The following is a 19634-nucleotide window of genomic DNA, read 5'->3' on the forward strand; positions in this document are numbered from 1 at the left end:
ATGGAAAATTCCTAAAATATGAAATTAGATGAAAATGACCATAATTAGACAAACAAAAATTAGTCACATTTATTTTATGACCCGGACTAAAATTTTAATCCGTTTGTGGTGTTATTTTGTGGAATGCCCATAATAAAACAGGCTCAATGTTAATTACCTAATAGGAAAAGTAATTAGTGAGGGTAATATTTTTCCTAAAATCAGACACGTGTGTATTTTTCTTATTTATTTAGGTAATAAAACAATAAATAGTAGTAATAATAAATAGTTTGAAGTAAAGATTTTCTCTTTTTGAATTTAATTTGTAGCCCTGAAAAGGGCTGTTAGATATTATGCTTTCGAATATCGAAAAATGTTGTCAACAAGTAATCTTTCTGGGAAAAATTACTTCTTGGCGGCGGCTTTCTTGGCAGCTGGCTTCTTTGGTGCGGCGGCTTTTTTGGGTTTAGCAGCTGCTGTTTTTGCCTTGGGTGCCTTTGGTTTGGTGGCAGATGCTTTAGCGGCGGTTTTTGCTGGTTTAGCCTTAACTGTACCGGTTTTCTTGGCAGCCTTAGCCTTTGTTTTGTCAGCCTTCTTCTTCTCAGCGGTCTTTTTGGCGGCAGATGGCTTCTTGGCAGCGGTTTTCTTTTCACCGGCGGCCTTTTTAGGGGCAGCCTTCTTCTTCTTCTCAGCAGCTGGGGCCTTCTTCTTCTTTTCAGCAGTCTTTGCTTTGGGTTCCTTGGAAGCCGAGGCGGACAATTTGAATGAACCAGAAGCACCCTTACCTTTAGTTTGGATCAATTTTCCACTGGCAACAGCGCTCTTCAAATATTTCTTGATGAAAGGAGCCAATTTTTGGGCATCAACCTTGTAGGTGCTGGCCAAATATTTCTTGATGGCGGGCAATGATGAACCACCACGTTCCTTCAATGTTTTGATGGCGGCGTCAACCATTTGTTGGGTTGGTGGATGAGTAGGGGCAGCTGATGGTTTCTTTGCTTTGGCTGCGGCCTTCTTTGGTGCCTTTTTCTCAACAGCGGCAACTGGGGAGGCGGTGGCTTCAACAACGGCGGCGTCAGACATGATTATTCACTTTTATGTTTATATTTCACTGTAACACAAATACACTCACAAATTTATGTGTACTATTAAATTGTTATTGGCAATTTTTAAAAATGGTAGGTACATTGAAAAGATGAGAAGTGCATAGTAGTCAATAGCTATATTTTTCGAAATATTGTGTGGAAGCGTGTTTAATTTTTTACAAAAGTTTTCGTAGAAATTTAATTTTTCTGAAGAATCTTTGAATATTTTTATAAAAGATATTTTACACATTTCTTGTATAGATATCAGGCCATATTTTAACGAAAATTTGGTGTAATTTCCTTTATCCGTTTAAAAGTTATAAGCGTTTAACTTCACAGATTGTAAAAATGTAATCACAAATTTGTAACTAAATTTGAAAAAATTATGAATTTTTTCAAAAATATTTTTCCAAATTCTGTTTGAGAATAAAGCCTGATATGTTTACTTTAGGATAAAATTAAAATATTAACAAATTTCACATTTTCACTGTGAAAAAAATTCAAAATCTTTATGTGGTCCAAGACGGCAGAAATCCTCTTGTTGGCATATTTTCAATGAAGAAAAGTTTTTCTTCAAAGAAATTTAAAAGCTCAAATCTAATTAAGTTTTATAAAAATTTCTTAAAAAACATTTCAGAATCTGTATATTTACACCAAATTATAACATTATTCATAAAAAGTAGTTATTTCTTTGGAAAAGTTAAAAAAATCTTCCCATTACCGTATACCACCTATGGACAAACATTCACTGTCAAAGGTAATATTTTTGAAAATTGAAATATTTTTGCTAAATTATATGAAAATCGCTCAAAAATTACTTTTTAATAAAATATGAGGGCATTTTCGTTAAAATTTAGTAAAAATTTCATCAATTTTTACAAAAAATATTCTCCAAAAATAATTCTTCCTTTGCTAGTACATATCAAGGAAAAAACCATATAGAATTACTGAAGTTTTTCGCACGTACTTTTTTCAAGATTTCGTTAAAAATTTGGATATTTTTTGCAAAAATGTATATAATAAAATAAATAAATCCCTTTTCTATGACAATTTTGTAAAAATAATACAAGATTTAAACAATTTTCTTAAAAGAAATTTTTTTTCTAAAATGCAGTATTACGCCTTTCAAATGGCCAAGAAATATTCGCCATCTCTATGTGATAAAATTTTTGATTAATATTTTCAAAAAAATTATAATTTTACAAAATTATCCTAAAATTTTACTAAATTAAAAAATATATATTGCTGAAAAGAAAAAAATTGCATATTTCATTCATCATTATCTGAAAAGAAAAATAAAACAAAACAGAGAGCATTTGCCGCCAAAAAATTTCAACCATATTGAGTGAGAAATAATGAGAGCATTATTGCAGAGAACATTTCGCGCCAAATTTAGTGAACATATGCCTTGTGGACATTAGTATACACACAAAAACAAGTTCAATAGAACAAATATTTGTTATGAAGAAAATAAGAAGAAGAAAAAACATTGTCTTTAAAGAAGAAATTAATATGGACGGACGGCGTCAAAAAGACCAATAGAAAAGAAAGAAGAAGAATAAATGTATACTTTAATAGGAAAATATTACTGACGCCATCAAAAATACACATAGAAAAGGAAGAAGAAGAAGAACACAAATGTGCATTTCAATGGGAAAATTTTACTGACGCCGTCAAAAATGACATATAGAAGGAAATTTCAATAAGTTTGTTCAAGAAGAAGAATAAAATGTCTTTTTAGGGAAAAATTATAACATAATTTTTGTTTTTTGTGTCAAGAAGAAGAACAAAATATTTAATTGAATAATTTTACTGACGCCGTCAAAAATTTCCTATAGAAGCAAATTTCAATACTTTTTTAAGAAGCAGAAATGTGTCTTTGAAAGGGAAAATTGTAATATTATATTTTTTTCAAGAAGAAGAATAAAATGTGTCTTCTAATGGGAAATTTTTACTGACGCCGTCAAATATGACTCATACAAGAAAATTTTAAAATATTCCTAAAATCAGCCTCAAAAATGAAATAAACACAAAGAAAAATATTTATTTATTTAAAATGTTAAAAATGATAAATAGTTTGATGAAAAAATAATCTCTTTTTTATAAATATTTTGTGGTCCTGAAAAGGACCGATTGTTTTGTTGTAAAAAATATGTTTTTAAAACGTCAAGAATTTAAGCACGTTCTCCACGGATACGTCTGGCCAATTGAATATCTTTAGGCATGATGGTGACACGCTTAGCATGGATGGCGCACAAGTTAGTATCTTCGAAAAGACCAACCAAGTATGCTTCACTGGCTTCTTGCAAGGCCATAACAGCAGAGCTCTGGAAACGCAAATCAGTTTTGAAATCTTGAGCAATTTCACGAACCAAACGTTGGAAGGGCAATTTGCGGATCAACAATTCAGTACTCTTCTGGTAACGACGGATTTCACGCAAGGCAACAGTACCAGGACGGAAACGATGAGGCTTCTTGACGCCGCCGGTGGCTGGGGCACTCTTACGAGCAGCTTTAGTGGCCAATTGCTTACGAGGAGCCTTTCCACCAGTTGATTTACGGGCAGTTTGCTTAGTACGAGCCATTTTTCACTTTAGTTTTTTCACTTCACTTAGGTATGCACACAAACACTGTTAACACTGTAATAACTGTGCCATCCATCCATATAGCGGTATTTATAGAAAATTTCGAAGAGGCGGCTATGATTAGGGGTGGGTAAACCAGTAAAGACAGCTGTGCGCGCCCAAAATGTGTACTAACACATACACAAATACATGTGTATTCCATTAAGACTCTTGGTTAGTCAAACAGGCCAATTTTTGTATAAATAGAAGCCGCCAGCCTTCGAAAAAACATTGAACGTGTAAACATCTAAGTGGAACAAAGTGAAGTGAAATAGAAAAGAAAAATAAAAGTTTAATTAATTAATTAAAAGAGATAAAATAAAAATTTTGTTTTCAAACTTTGCTGTGCCACTGGAAATTAAAGGTCCGCATTGACGCAGTAAATTTTGCTGTCGGCGGCTCTGGATACTGCCGTCGACATGAATACCGAAGAAGAAGAAGACCGAATGTCTGAGAACTCAGCAGACATTGCAGCAGAGGCTTATCAAAGTGTGGAAAAAAGCAACCCCACAAGTGATAGCAAATCGCAAGGCGACTGCTCTACAAAGCCAAAAAAAGAAAAACGCAGTAAGAGCAAGAGGAGGCATCATAGTGATGATGACTCAATTTATGATTATATGAAAATGGAAGCTACAATCTCAATGCTACAAAATACAATTAAAACCTTGGAGGAAACTAATCGTTCCTTAATGGATAAGCTAAATTCCGTAATGAAGTCACAAGAAGATACTGCCAAGCAGCTAACCGATACCGCAAGGCAGTTATCCGACTTCTACACCAAGGAAAACAGTTACAAAAGGGTAATTGCAAACCTGGAGGCACAATTGGCCGCCGACAAAAATAATTTATCAACGCCGTCAAACAATATGATGGCAAATTGGATGGGAACTTCTTGTACACCGCCAGTACAAAAGCCGGATACAAGCCAGAATCCGGAGCAGGCAGGCAAGAAGCCCATACTGCCTGGGAAGAAGAAGAATGTAACCAAGCCGAGTGTTACACCATCACCAACGGCGGCAAACATACTTCAAACACAACAAACAACATCTACCACAAGCATGCAGCAAGCTGAAAATGAAGCCGAAATGGATACCGGAGACTGGACTCAAGTCAGCCGCAAAAAACAAAACAAAAAGGCCACTACAGTAACAACACCAATACTGGAAAATGATAAAACCGTGGAAAACACAGGTAAGGCCAGCCCACCCACTATTAAATTGGATAGGACTAATATTAGTGTTAAAGATCTAACATTAAATCTGATAAAAGCCTTAAATCATAATGATTTTACAATAGATATACGTAAAAAAGACGTAACTGAATTAAAATTAAAAAAATATGACGATTTTAATACAGCGAAAGAATTTTTAGAGAATTCGCTTATACCGTACTTTACGTACACTCCGAAAAATCTAAAACCGAGAACACTAGTTCTCACAGGCATACATGAAAGTTGGTCTAGAGAAGACATAAAAGAGTTCATAGCCGAAAAATATCCAAACCTCGGAATTATTGACGTCATTAAATTAAGACGTAACCGATGGCTACTTCAATCTGCCAGTGCTTCAGACTTGTCTGTATTTAAAAACTTCCCAGAATTTCTGAATGCGAAGGTAACCATAAAAAAACATAAGAAAGGAGGGCTTATACAGTGTCGTAGATGTCAGCGGTTTGGACACATCTCTACGAACTGCAAAATGCCGTATAGATGTGTCAAATGCCCTGTAAGACACGAGCCAGGAGAATGTCCACTACCACCTAAAGACCTCAATACAGAAGAAAATATTTCTGTTGACTCTTCAACGGGGGTGGTTACGAAGACTATTGGTAAACCTGTTTACTGCGCCAATTGCAATGTAACAGGCCATGTAGCTAGTTTCAAGCAGTGCCCAATAAGGCTAAGGCTATTGCAAAAATTAAATGAAAACAAAACAATGAAAGGGAAAAAAGCACCTTCTTCTCAGCCTACCATTAATTCTGTAGTGACTCCCAGAGTCACAAAAAATTACTCATTTTCAAACATAACTAGTTTGGGTACAGGGAACCCACTTAAAACACCCCCTTCCAATAATAGCACAAATGATGACTTCCAAATCTTTGATGCAGACTGCAAAAGGCTCTTCGGTAAAGACTTATTTACCTGCCTAACTAAAATTGGTTCACACGTTGAAACATATAGGTCTCTTAAAACTGACGCTGAAAAAACAAGTGCACTTTTTCAGCTTTTTACCAGTCTTAAATTATAATGGATAACCTAAAGATAATATTCATTAATACAAATTCGATAGTATCAAGGCACAGAAGACACTATCTTAACTTATTTGTCAAAAAACATAACCCGGACATACTGTTATTGGCAGAACACGGGCTTTCTTCAAAACATAATCTTCAATTAGATTCATATAACGTTTTTAGGCAGGATAGACTTAATAGTCCTAAAGGCGGAACAGCCATCTGTATTAAAAACACTATTAAAAGTGAAAGACTAGCGATAAACTTCGTTGATATGGAGGGCATCGCAGTAAAAATTAGGAATCATAGGGGTGGGAACATCATTGTGATGGCCCTGTACCTAAGACCAAGTTCCACCTTAAACTCGGCTGATTTAAATAATATCAGCAATTTAATTGCTGCAAATGAAGCCATAATCGGGGCAGATTTAAATGCAAGGCATTCTGATTGGGGAGATAATAATATTAATTCCAAGGGCATTTCATTAAAACGGTGGCTAGATAATCAACCTTCCATTGCTATTAGGCCAACAAATGGACCTACACGCTGTACTCCCACGTCACAAAGTTTTATTGACATTTTTATGTCAACACCTGGCATGCGGAGCTTGGAAAGACCAAAAACCTTAGATTATGAGTCTGACCACAGGGCAATTTCAATGGAAGTCTCCACCGAATTAGAAAGGCAACAGCCTAAAAAAATGTTTGACTTCAAAAGTCTGCGAATAAACACCCTTAATAACACCTTAGCCGATGAGCTACAAAGGTATATCCTACCAATAAACAGAAATGTTGATATTTCTGAAATTGACAATGCCGTAAATGGAATGACAACTTCCATTAATGCGGCAATGAACTCTGCCATGAAAACCTTCGTGACAACAGGTCACACACAAGCAAAACTTCCCCCAGATATCTTGCATCTGATTGCTCAAAAAAAGACGGCTAGAAGAAGACTCCACAGAATCATTGACCCTCAAGAGGCAAATACTCTTAGGGCAATAATAAAAAATATGGATCTTCTAATCAAACAAAAAATATCACTTTTTGAAGAAAGTGACCTAATAAGGAAATTTGAAGCCATATCTCCCGGAAGTGATATGTTTCGTAAAATTAAGGGAATCAGTGGAAAATTAACACGAAGAAAAATTAGCCACCTTAATGACAGAGGTAACAGAGCAGTTACAGAAACTGAAAAAACAAACCTAATGGCAAACACATTTGCAAATAACCAACTCACTACGGCAAGAAGGATTGTCACTGATTATAGAGACACAGATGCGTATCTTGTTCATTTTGGCAGGGACTTCTTAGCCGATGGTAGGGCCATTACGCCGTCAACAAGGCTGCCTATACGACTTACAACGCCTAATGAAATAGGAGAAATTTTAAAGGCTATGAACAACAAAAAAACATCTGGTGATGATAAAATCCCAAATTTTATTCTACGAAAAACTGATCACAGAACTTGGCGATTTTTAGCAGTGATTTTTAATCACTGTCTTAACATAGGTTATTTTCCCCAAAAATGGAAAATAGCAAAGGTAATACCTATACTTAAGCCCGGAAAAGACCCTACTGACCCAAATGGTTATAGACCAATATCACTACTTTCCTGCATAGGAAAACTATTTGAAGTAGTAATACTAAATAGAATAAATGAACACATTGAGGATAATAATATTTTAATTAATAGTCAATTTGGGTTCAGGAAACAGCATTCAACAACGCATGCCTTATTAGCACTAAATAATATAATTGCTAATGGTTTTCACAATAGAAGTGCAACCATTGCAGTTGCATTAGATTTTCAAAAGGCTTTTGATACGGTACCCAGGGAAGGTATCATTAAAAAAATGGCAAATGATTATAGGTTCAGTCCCCTTTTAACAAAATTGGTCAATAATTATTTACAAAATAGGCAATTTTACGTCGAATTTGAAGAAACTAACTCGGACACAAAACAAGTGAATGCTGGTGTTCCCCAAGGGTCGGTGTTGGGGCCAGTATTATATAATATATATTTGGCTGATATACCACAACCTCCAGATGGTATTCAGCTCCTAATATACGCAGACGACATACTCGTCACTTCCACTCATGTAAATGCTAGAATAGCCAATGAAAGAATATGCCAATACCTTTCAATATTAAAAGGTTATTTTAACAGATGGCGTTTGATGTTAAACTTAGACAAATGCCAAACAATCATTTTCAAAGGGAAGGGTATAAACTTATATGGTAATGCCAAAAAATATATACCAAATGTCACAATTTGCGGCGACATAATTAGAAATACGCCAACACTTAAATACCTTGGGGTAATATTTGAAGAGGATATGAGCTTTATTAGACATGTGGATCACCTAATAAAAAAAGGCAGGGCTGCATATCACTCATACCAATGGGTACTTAGTAAGAAAAGGAAACTAGGTAAAAAAGTTAAGTTGATTTTGTACAAACAAATCATAAGACCTACAATGAGCTATGCGTTTCCAGTTTGGTCTCAAATATCATCACACCAAATGGAGCGCATTAGGATATTTGAAAGGAAAATACTGGCGCATTGCCTAGGGATTGGTAAGCGTATGACATCACAGGGTCACTATATAAGCCCCTCAATTAAAAAAATTTACAAGGAAAGTAAAATAGATAGATTCGACAATTTTGCAGTAAGAACTGCCATCAGTTGCCTTAACAGAATTAACTTCCATACTAATGACATAATTAAAAACTTAATCATACCTAATGACGAATTGAATAGAATAAGAGATGTAAACGGATTTATGCCGGCTATGAGTCTTTTGAATTTGAACAATAACGGAGAAATATTTGACTCCACAGGGAAATTAGTTTTGTATCATAGAAGATACAAAACATACAATTTTGAAAATCTAGTATACAGAACTGACCAATGACTGTGGTGATATAAAATGTATATATTGTAAATATTGTTGTATTAATTTAGTTAGTAGTTTATGTTAGTTGTAGTTTATTGTTTTATTAGTTTTAAGTAAAAGTATAACTTGTGTTTTTTATAAAATTTTCACAAGAATTGAATTAATAACTTTATATCATAAAACAAATAAAAGAAAGAATGGGCTGGCCTTACACGAAATTCAAAAATATATTCTAAAAGATGTAATTCTAGATAAGTGTTAAAACACGTTAGAAGTAAGCTATATAATTAATAGACTTATAATTCAAAATGTAAAATGAAATTTTGAAAATAAATGAAATGAAATGAAATTCGAAAAAACATTCGTTCTTGTGCTTTCGTGAAGTGTTAAGTGATTTTTAAAAAAGTGAAAAATGACTGGTCGTGGTAAAGGTGGCAAAGGCTTGGGAAAAGGTGGCGCTAAACGTCACCGTAAAGTGTTACGTGATAATATCCAAGGTATTACCAAGCCAGCTATTAGACGTTTGGCTCGCCGTGGTGGTGTAAAGCGTATCTCTGGCCTCATCTACGAAGAAACCCGTGGTGTTCTGAAGGTGTTTTTGGAAAACGTTATTCGTGACGCCGTTACATACACCGAACATGCTAAGCGTAAAACCGTCACTGCTATGGATGTCGTCTATGCTTTGAAGAGACAAGGTCGTACTTTGTACGGTTTCGGCGGTTAAATATTTTCTTGACGCTATTTGGAGAATTTTTCTTTTACAACAAAACAATCGGTCCTTTTCAGGACCACAAAAAATATTTAAAAAGAGATATTTTCTTGTTGAAAATTACAAAAACATAAAAAAATTAATAAAATATATCAAAAATAAAACTACTTACCTTAATATATGAAAAATAAAACTAACCATAAAATATTTTCTTTCATATTACTTTTTTCAGTGCATTTTATTTTTTCTTTCATTTTCCACATTTCATATTTTTTTTTTTCAAATAATATTCCCTTTTGTCTTCAAAAAAAAATGCCTTCGGCAACTCTGCTCATTTAATTTTATTTTCATAAATTTGTTTCCATCGTCAAATAATTTTCCATTTTTTTCCTTCAAAAATGTTAGCCGTCGGCAACTCTGATCATTACCTTTTTTCTTAACATTTTTTCTTCTTCTTCTTCTTTTTTTTGCCTTCAAAAATGTTTACCGTCGGCAACTCTGATCATTCCTTTTTCGTAATACACAAAAATGTTCCTTTATTTCCACTAATACATGTTCTACCGGCAACTCTCGTTGTTAGGGTAGCTGCTTGCTTGCTTGATAATACGACGATGTGTGTATACGCTAGCGTCGGTCGGTGTGTGCGTGTGTTTGTTCATATAACTAACGCACATCAATGCTATGCCAAGCCAACAATATCTTTTTGACTGCGATGTTATGTACTTATTTTTTCCTTCAAGTAAAAATTTTTGTTATTTTGTGATGAAATTATTAAAAATTGTTATTAAATTTTTTAAATTAAAATGAAAATTACCTTTTTTAAAAAAATTTTCATTAAATTAGTTTGAATTTTGTTAATATTTACTGCGATTTTTCTTAAAATTATATTTAAAAAATTTTTATAGCATCTCTTTTTTCAAAAATTTGCTCATGAAAAAATTCTTCTTCTTATGTTTCATGATTTCATATAAAAATATTTTATCTTTTACTTAATCCTCCAAAAAATCACATAATTTTCTAAATTTCTCCCACTTTATGTTGAAATTATTGAAAAATTCTTCTTCTTCTTCTTACATTTCATGAACTCGCATAGAAAAATTTTATCTTTTACTTATTTATTCAAAAATCACATAATCCTCCAAAAAATCACATAATTTTCTAAATTTCTCTCACTTTATGTTGAAATTATTGAGAATTTTCTTCTTCTTCTCCTTATGTTTCCCTAAAAAAATATTTTTTTCTTAAATGTCCAAAAAATCACATAATTTTCTAAATTTCTCTCACTTAATGTTGAAATTATTGAAAATTTTCTTCTTCTTCTTGTTTCACTAAATCACATTTCCTTAAATTACCAAAAAAAATCACATAATTTTCTAAATTTCTTTTACTTTATGTTGAAATTATTAAAAAAGTTCTTCTTCTTCTTCCTATGTTTCACTAAAAATATTTTATTTTTTCTCTCAAACGTCCCAAAAATCACATAAATTCTTTTACTTTATGTTGAAATCATTGAAAATTTTCTTCTTCTTCTTCTTCTTCTTCTTCTTCTTATTTTTCACTAAAAATAATTTATTTCTTTCTTAAATGTCCACAAAAATCACATATTTTTCTTCTATTTTATGTATTTTGGTTATTTTCTAACAATGATCCTCAATTTATTTCCACAACTCTACTTTTTTCCCTTTGAAAATAAAAATTTTTCCGTGCGCACTTCATGTTGTCATCACTCTATTACTAACTCTATGCTCTGACAACATCACCAAAATCGCACATTTCTGCATTTTTTCCTTTCCAAATACAGTTACTTTTTTCTCCTCAAAATTCGCGGCGGCAGAAGTCTTTTTCCCAATAATTTACTACTCTAACAACCACAACAACAACATTAACAACGGCCATCATCATCGTCAACGTAAGTAAAGGCATTTGGTTATTCTAACTAACAAACACACAACACCACACACACACATTCATAACAGACATCGTCAACTTACGATGAACGAACATTGGCGGGAACATCGATTAAGGAATATTGGCGCGAACATCATCGATGAGACGAATGATCTCTTTTTCGCTCTCTCTCTTTCTCTGTCTCTCTATCTGTCTCGCTATTTCTGTGAAAAACTAAAGCGACATAAAACAAACACAATTCTGCTGAGGGGGGTAGAAATGAAAAACAGTTACAACAAACGAACATATTTTCTAAGGAAATATGAAAGAAAAAATGTCATTTGCAAAATAATCAAGGGTTGTCGCCGATTAAGAAAAATATCATTTTTTGGGAATTTTTATTTTTTCCCTATAAAATGTAAATATTAAAATTTTGGTCATTTTTATTCTTTTCCTATAAAATGTAAATAATGAAAATTAATAGTTTGAATAGATTTTTTCTCTTTTTAAATATATTTTGTCGTCCTGAAAAGGACGGATTGGTTGAATTTTGTATGGATTTTTCTTCTTCTTATACGATGGTCTGTATTTTTTCCATAATACCTTTCGAGATAATTTAGGCTTTCTTTTCGGTCTTCTTGGGCAAGAGAACAGCTTGGATGTTTGGCAATACACCACCTTGAGCAATAGTGACGCCGGACAGCAATTTGTTCAATTCTTCGTCGTTGCGGATGGCCAATTGCAAGTGACGGGGAATGATACGAGTCTTCTTGTTGTCACGGGCAGCATTACCAGCCAATTCCAAAACTTCAGCAGCCAAATATTCCATGACGGCGGCTAAATATACTGGAGCACCGGCACCAACACGTTCAGCATAGTTGCCTTTGCGCAACAAACGATGAATACGACCGACGGGGAATTGAAGACCAGCACGATTTGAACGGGACTTTGCCTTTCCCTTAACTTTGCCACCTTTACCACGACCAGACATTTTCACTTAATATTTTTTTGAACACTTCACTTAGCACTGAAAAAACACAGAATGATGCCGTTACTCACTTGAACCCCTAGTATTTATACTTTTCTCTCGCTCATTTAATACACACACATCGAAAACTGGGGTTGTTTGGCCACTATTCCACACAGCAACTGCGACTACCTGAAACATTTGAGCACATAATGCTTGAAATATTCTGTTTGGGTACTGGGTTTTTATCATTTGTGAACAGTGTTAAAAGTGTTTGTGTGATTAAAAAAATTAAAAGTGAAAAATGCCTCCAAAAACCAGTGGTAAAGCAGCAAAGAAGGCCGGCAAAGCCCAAAAGAACATCACCAAGGGCGATAAATCGAAGAGACGTACCAAGCGTAAGGAGAGTTACGCTATCTACATTTACAAAGTGTTGAAGCAAGTCCATCCTGATACTGGTATTTCGTCAAAGGCCATGAGCATCATGAACAGTTTCGTGAATGACATCTTCGAACGTATTGCCGCCGAAGCCTCTCGTTTGGCCCACTACAACAAGCGCTCTACCATCACCAGTCGGGAAATCCAAACTGCTGTCCGTCTATTGTTGCCCGGTGAATTGGCTAAGCACGCTGTCTCTGAAGGTACCAAGGCTGTTACTAAATACACCAGCTCCAAGTAAATGCCTTGATTTTTCATCAATTCGTCGAAATTCTACCATAAAAGGCCCTTTTCAGGGCCACAAAAAACATTTTAAAAGAGATCAAATTTTTGTCGAAACACTTATTTTCCATTATTTACATTTTTTAATAAAGAAACTTACCAAAATAATTTTAAAATTCCTCAAATTCTAGCAAAAATAATATTTTCCCATGTATTTACTAAATGACGCCGTCAATTCTTGTTTTGCCGTGGTTCATATTGCTTTTTTGCTTGCTTGGCTACTCTATGTGTGTACAACAACACGCCATCCACTGTATGGGTATGTGTGTGTGTGCTTGTGCGATGTTACTTTGTATTGCCGTCGGCAGTCACCACCAATATCGAAAATGTATAAACGAACAACAAGCATGTATAAGCATTTTGCCTGTAACACTTCACTACGCCAATGCCAAATATGAAGCGCGAACATTTTTAAGGGGAAATTTTTGGTGGTGGCGCAAAAATTAACGGGACTTCTTTCAATGGAAAAAATAGAATTAGGGGAAAATAGAAAGAGAAATAAAATAGAGTTGCAACATAACTTCATTAGAATAGAAAAACATTCCTGATTAAAATAATCTCCTTTTACCCAGCAAACAATTTTTGCAAAGAGAAAAAATTATCATTTTTGAATATTAAATGGAAAATTCCTAAAATATGAAATTAGATGAAAATGACCATAATTAGACAAACAAAAATTAGTCACATTTATTTTATGACCCGGACTAAAATTTTAATCCGTTTGTGGTGTTATTTTGTGGAATGCCCATAATAAAACAGGCTCAATGTTAATTACCTAATAGGAAAAGTAATTAGTGAGGGTAATATTTTTCCTAAAATCAGACACGTGTGTATTTTTCTTATTTATTTAGGTAATAAAACAATAAATAGTAGTAATAATAAATAGTTTGAAGTAAAGATTTTCTCTTTTTGAATTTAATTTGTAGCCCTGAAAAGGGCTGTTAGATATTATGCTTTCGAATATCGAAAAATGTTGTCAACAAGTAATCTTTCTGGGAAAAATTACTTCTTGGCGGCGGCTTTCTTGGCAGCTGGCTTCTTTGGTGCGGCGGCTTTTTTGGGTTTAGCAGCTGCTGTTTTTGCCTTGGGTGCCTTTGGTTTGGTGGCAGATGCTTTAGCGGCGGTTTTTGCTGGTTTAGCCTTAACTGTACCGGTTTTCTTGGCAGCCTTAGCCTTTGTTTTGTCAGCCTTCTTCTTCTCAGCGGTCTTTTTGGCGGCAGATGGCTTCTTGGCAGCGGTTTTCTTTTCACCGGCGGCCTTTTTAGGGGCAGCCTTCTTCTTCTTCTCAGCAGCTGGGGCCTTCTTCTTCTTTTCAGCAGTCTTTGCTTTGGGTTCCTTGGAAGCCGAGGCGGACAATTTGAATGAACCAGAAGCACCCTTACCTTTAGTTTGGATCAATTTTCCACTGGCAACAGCGCTCTTCAAATATTTCTTGATGAAAGGAGCCAATTTTTGGGCATCAACCTTGTAGGTGCTGGCCAAATATTTCTTGATGGCGGGCAATGATGAACCACCACGTTCCTTCAATGTTTTGATGGCGGCGTCAACCATTTGTTGGGTTGGTGGATGAGTAGGGGCAGCTGATGGTTTCTTTGCTTTGGCTGCGGCCTTCTTTGGTGCCTTTTTCTCAACAGCGGCAACTGGGGAGGCGGTGGCTTCAACAACGGCGGCGTCAGACATGATTATTCACTTTTATGTTTATATTTCACTGTAACACAAATACACTCACAAATTTATGTGTACTATTAAATTGTTATTGGCAATTTTTAAAAATGGTAGGTACATTGAAAAGATGAGAAGTGCATAGTAGTCAATAGCTATATTTTTCGAAATATTGTGTGGAAGCGTGTTTAATTTTTTACAAAAGTTTTCGTAGAAATTTAATTTTTCTGAAGAATCTTTGAATATTTTTATAAAAGATATTTTACACATTTCTTGTATAGATATCAGGCCATATTTTAACGAAAATTTGGTGTAATTTCCTTTATCCGTTTAAAAGTTATAAGCGTTTAACTTCACAGATTGTAAAAATGTAATCACAAATTTGTAACTAAATTTGAAAAAATTATGAATTTTTTCAAAAATATTTTTCCAAATTCTGTTTGAGAATAAAGCCTGATATGTTTACTTTAGGATAAAATTAAAATATTAACAAATTTCACATTTTCACTGTGAAAAAAATTCAAAATCTTTATGTGGTCCAAGACGGCAGAAATCCTCTTGTTGGCATATTTTCAATGAAGAAAAGTTTTTCTTCAAAGAAATTTAAAAGCTCAAATCTAATTAAGTTTTATAAAAATTTCTTAAAAAACATTTCAGAATCTGTATATTTACACCAAATTATAACATTATTCATAAAAAGTAGTTATTTCTTTGGAAAAGTTAAAAAAATCTTCCCATTACCGTATACCACCTATGGACAAACATTCACTGTCAAAGGTAATATTTTTGAAAATTGAAATATTTTTGCTAAATTATATGAAAATCGCTCAAAAATTACTTTTTAATAAAATATGAGGGCATTTTCGTTAAAATTTAGTAAAAATTTCATCAATTTTTACAAAAAATATTCTCCAAAAATAATTCTTCCTTTGCTAGTACATATCAAGGAAAAAACCATATAGAATTACTGAAGTTTTTCGCACGTACTTTTTTCAAGATTTCGTTAAAAATTTGGATATTTTTTGCAAAAATGTATATAATAAAATAAATAAATCCCTTTTCTATGACAATTTTGTAAAAATAATACAAGATTTAAACAATTTTCTTAAAAGAAATTTTTTTTCTAAAATGCAGTATTACGCCTTTCAAATGGCCAAGAAATATTCGCCATCTCTATGTGATAAAATTTTTGATTAATATTTTCAAAAAAATTATAATTTTACAAAATTATCCTAAAATTTTACTAAATTAAAAAATATATATTGCTGAAAAGAAAAAAATTGCATATTTCATTCATCATTATCTGAAAAGAAAAATAAAACAAAACAGAGAGCATTTGCCGCCAAAAAATTTCAACCATATTGAGTGAGAAATAATGAGAGCATTATTGCAGAGAACATTTCGCGCCAAATTTAGTGAACATATGCCTTGTGGACATTAGTATACACACAAAAACAAGTTCAATAGAACAAATATTTGTTATGAAGAAAATAAGAAGAAGAAAAAACATTGTCTTTAAAGAAGAAATTAATATGGACGGACGGCGTCAAAAAGACCAATAGAAAAGAAAGAAGAAGAATAAATGTATACTTTAATAGGAAAATATTACTGACGCCATCAAAAATACACATAGAAAAGGAAGAAGAAGAAGAACACAAATGTGCATTTCAATGGGAAAATTTTACTGACGCCGTCAAAAATGACATATAGAAGGAAATTTCAATAAGTTTGTTCAAGAAGAAGAATAAAATGTCTTTTTAGGGAAAAATTATAACATAATTTTTGTTTTTTGTGTCAAGAAGAAGAACAAAATATTTAATTGAATAATTTTACTGACGCCGTCAAAAATTTCCTATAGAAGCAAATTTCAATACTTTTTTAAGAAGCAGAAATGTGTCTTTGAAAGGGAAAATTGTAATATTATATTTTTTTCAAGAAGAAGAATAAAATGTGTCTTCTAATGGGAAATTTTTACTGACGCCGTCAAATATGACTCATACAAGAAAATTTTAAAATATTCCTAAAATCAGCCTCAAAAATGAAATAAACACAAAGAAAAATATTTATTTATTTAAAATGTTAAAAATGATAAATAGTTTGATGAAAAAATAATCTCTTTTTTATAAATATTTTGTGGTCCTGAAAAGGACCGATTGTTTTGTTGTAAAAAATATGTTTTTAAAACGTCAAGAATTTAAGCACGTTCTCCACGGATACGTCTGGCCAATTGAATATCTTTAGGCATGATGGTGACACGCTTAGCATGGATGGCGCACAAGTTAGTATCTTCGAAAAGACCAACCAAGTATGCTTCACTGGCTTCTTGCAAGGCCATAACAGCAGAGCTCTGGAAACGCAAATCAGTTTTGAAATCTTGAGCAATTTCACGAACCAAACGTTGGAAGGGCAATTTGCGGATCAACAATTCAGTACTCTTCTGGTAACGACGGATTTCACGCAAGGCAACAGTACCAGGACGGAAACGATGAGGCTTCTTGACGCCGCCGGTGGCTGGGGCACTCTTACGAGCAGCTTTAGTGGCCAATTGCTTACGAGGAGCCTTTCCACCAGTTGATTTACGGGCAGTTTGCTTAGTACGAGCCATTTTTCACTTTAGTTTTTTCACTTCACTTAGGTATGCACACAAACACTGTTAACACTGTAATAACTGTGCCATCCATCCATATAGCGGTATTTATAGAAAATTTCGAAGAGGCGGCTATGATTAGGGGTGGGTAAACCAGTAAAGACAGCTGTGCGCGCCCAAAATGTGTACTAACACATACACAAATACATGTGTATTCCATTAAGACTCTTGGTTAGTCAAACAGGCCAATTTTTGTATAAATAGAAGCCGCCAGCCTTCGAAAAAACATTCGTTCTTGTGCTTTCGTGAAGTGTTAAGTGATTTTTAAAAAAGTGAAAAATGACTGGTCGTGGTAAAGGTGGCAAAGGCTTGGGAAAAGGTGGCGCTAAACGTCACCGTAAAGTGTTACGTGATAATATCCAAGGTATTACCAAGCCAGCTATTAGACGTTTGGCTCGCCGTGGTGGTGTAAAGCGTATCTCTGGCCTCATCTACGAAGAAACCCGTGGTGTTCTGAAGGTGTTTTTGGAAAACGTTATTCGTGACGCCGTTACATACACCGAACATGCTAAGCGTAAAACCGTCACTGCTATGGATGTCGTCTATGCTTTGAAGAGACAAGGTCGTACTTTGTACGGTTTCGGCGGTTAAATATTTTCTTGACGCTATTTGGAGAATTTTTCTTTTACAACAAAACAATCGGTCCTTTTCAGGACCACAAAAAATATTTAAAAAGAGATATTTTCTTGTTGAAAATTACAAAAACATAAAAAAATTAATAAAATATATCAAAAATAAAACTACTTACCTTAATATATGAAAAATAAAACTAACCATAAAATATTTTCTTTCATATTACTTTTTTCAGTGCATTTTATTTTTTCTTTCATTTTCCACATTTCATATTTTTTTTTTTCAAATAATATTCCCTTTTGTCTTCAAAAATAAATGCCTTCGGCAACTCTGCTCATTTAATTTTATTTTCATAAATTTGTTTCCATCGTCAAATAATTTTCCATTTTTTTCCTTCAAAAATGTTAGCCGTCGGCAACTCTGATCATTACCTTTTTTCTTAACATTTTTTCTTCTTCTTCTTCTTTTTTTTGCCTTCAAAAATGTTTACCGTCGGCAACTCTGATCATTCCTTTTTCGTAATACACAAAAATGTTCCTTTATTTCCACTAATACATGTTCTACCGGCAACTCTCGTTGTTAGGGTAGCTGCTTGCTTGCTTGATAATACGACGATGTGTGTATACGCTAGCGTCGGTCGGTGTGTGCGTGTGTTTGTTCATATAACTAACGCACATCAATGCTATGCCAAGCCAACAATATCTTTTTGACTGCGATGTTATGTACTTATTTTTTCCTTCAAGTAAAAATTTTTGTTATTTTGTGATGAAATTATTAAAAATTGTTATTAAATTTTTTAAATTAAAATGAAAATTACCTTTTTTAAAAAAATTTTCATTAAATTAGTTTGAATTTTGTTAATATTTACTGCGATTTTTCTTAAAATTATATTTAAAAAATTTTTATAGCATCTCTTTTTTCAAAAATTTGCTCATGAAAAAATTCTTCTTCTTATGTTTCATGATTTCATATAAAAATATTTTATCTTTTACTTAATCCTCCAAAAAATCACATAATTTTCTAAATTTCTCCCACTTTATGTTGAAATTATTGAAAAATTCTTCTTCTTCTTCTTACATTTCATGAACTCGCATAGAAAAATTTTATCTTTTACTTATTTATTCAAAAATCACATAATCCTCCAAAAAATCACATAATTTTCTAAATTTCTCTCACTTTATGTTGAAATTATTGAGAATTTTCTTCTTCTTCTCCTTATGTTTCCCTAAAAAAATATTTTTTTCTTAAATGTCCAAAAAATCACATAATTTTCTAAATTTCTCTCACTTAATGTTGAAATTATTGAAAATTTTCTTCTTCTTCTTGTTTCACTAAATCACATTTCCTTAAATTACCAAAAAAAATCACATAATTTTCTAAATTTCTTTTACTTTATGTTGAAATTATTAAAAAAGTTCTTCTTCTTCTTCCTATGTTTCACTAAAAATATTTTATTTTTTCTCTCAAACGTCCCAAAAATCACATAAATTCTTTTACTTTATGTTGAAATCATTGAAAATTTTCTTCTTCTTCTTCTTCTTCTTCTTCTTCTTCTTATTTTTCACTAAAAATAATTTATTTCTTTCTTAAATGTCCACAAAAATCACATATTTTTCTTCTATTTTATGTATTTTGGTTATTTTCTAACAA

At 33.1% G+C, this 19634-nt stretch overlaps 6 protein-coding genes across 6 annotated transcripts; 3 read left to right on the forward strand and 3 right to left on the reverse strand.

Moving 5' to 3' along the window:
- Window positions 1–3238: 3238 nt before the first annotated feature.
- On the reverse strand, window positions 3239–3649 carry LOC141388544 (histone H3). The gene has a single exon (XM_073958462.1). It carries the CDS (start codon window positions 3647–3649, stop codon window positions 3239–3241), a length of 411 nt encoding a protein of 136 aa, XP_073814563.1.
- Window positions 3650–9231: 5582 nt separating this feature from the next.
- LOC141388448 (histone H4) lies at window positions 9232–9543 on the forward strand. The gene has a single exon (XM_073958361.1). It carries the CDS (start codon window positions 9232–9234, stop codon window positions 9541–9543), a length of 312 nt encoding a protein of 103 aa, XP_073814462.1.
- A 2488-nt stretch (window positions 9544–12031) lies between these two features.
- Window positions 12032–12406, reverse strand: LOC141388545 (histone H2A). Its single transcript, XM_073958463.1, has one exon. The coding sequence runs from the start codon at window positions 12404–12406 to the stop codon at window positions 12032–12034; it is 375 nt and encodes a 124-aa protein (XP_073814564.1).
- On the forward strand, window positions 12192–13061 carry LOC141388449 (histone H2B). Its single transcript, XM_073958362.1, has 2 exons — window positions 12192–12227; window positions 12681–13061. The coding sequence occupies exon 2, from the start codon at window positions 12687–12689 to the stop codon at window positions 13059–13061; it is 375 nt and encodes a 124-aa protein (XP_073814463.1). The 5' UTR covers window positions 12192–12227; window positions 12681–12686.
- Window positions 13062–16958: 3897 nt separating this feature from the next.
- Window positions 16959–17369, reverse strand: LOC141388546 (histone H3). The gene has a single exon (XM_073958464.1). It carries the CDS (start codon window positions 17367–17369, stop codon window positions 16959–16961), a length of 411 nt encoding a protein of 136 aa, XP_073814565.1.
- A 321-nt stretch (window positions 17370–17690) lies between these two features.
- On the forward strand, window positions 17691–18002 carry LOC141388446 (histone H4). Its single transcript, XM_073958360.1, has one exon. It carries the CDS (start codon window positions 17691–17693, stop codon window positions 18000–18002), a length of 312 nt encoding a protein of 103 aa, XP_073814461.1.
- Window positions 18003–19634: the final 1632 nt, after the last annotated feature.

Source organism: Musca autumnalis, unplaced genomic scaffold (assembly GCF_047663935.1).
Source record: "Musca autumnalis isolate F117 unplaced genomic scaffold, ASM4766393v1 scaffold_93, whole genome shotgun sequence".
NCBI lineage: Eukaryota > Metazoa > Arthropoda > Insecta > Diptera > Muscidae > Musca > Musca autumnalis.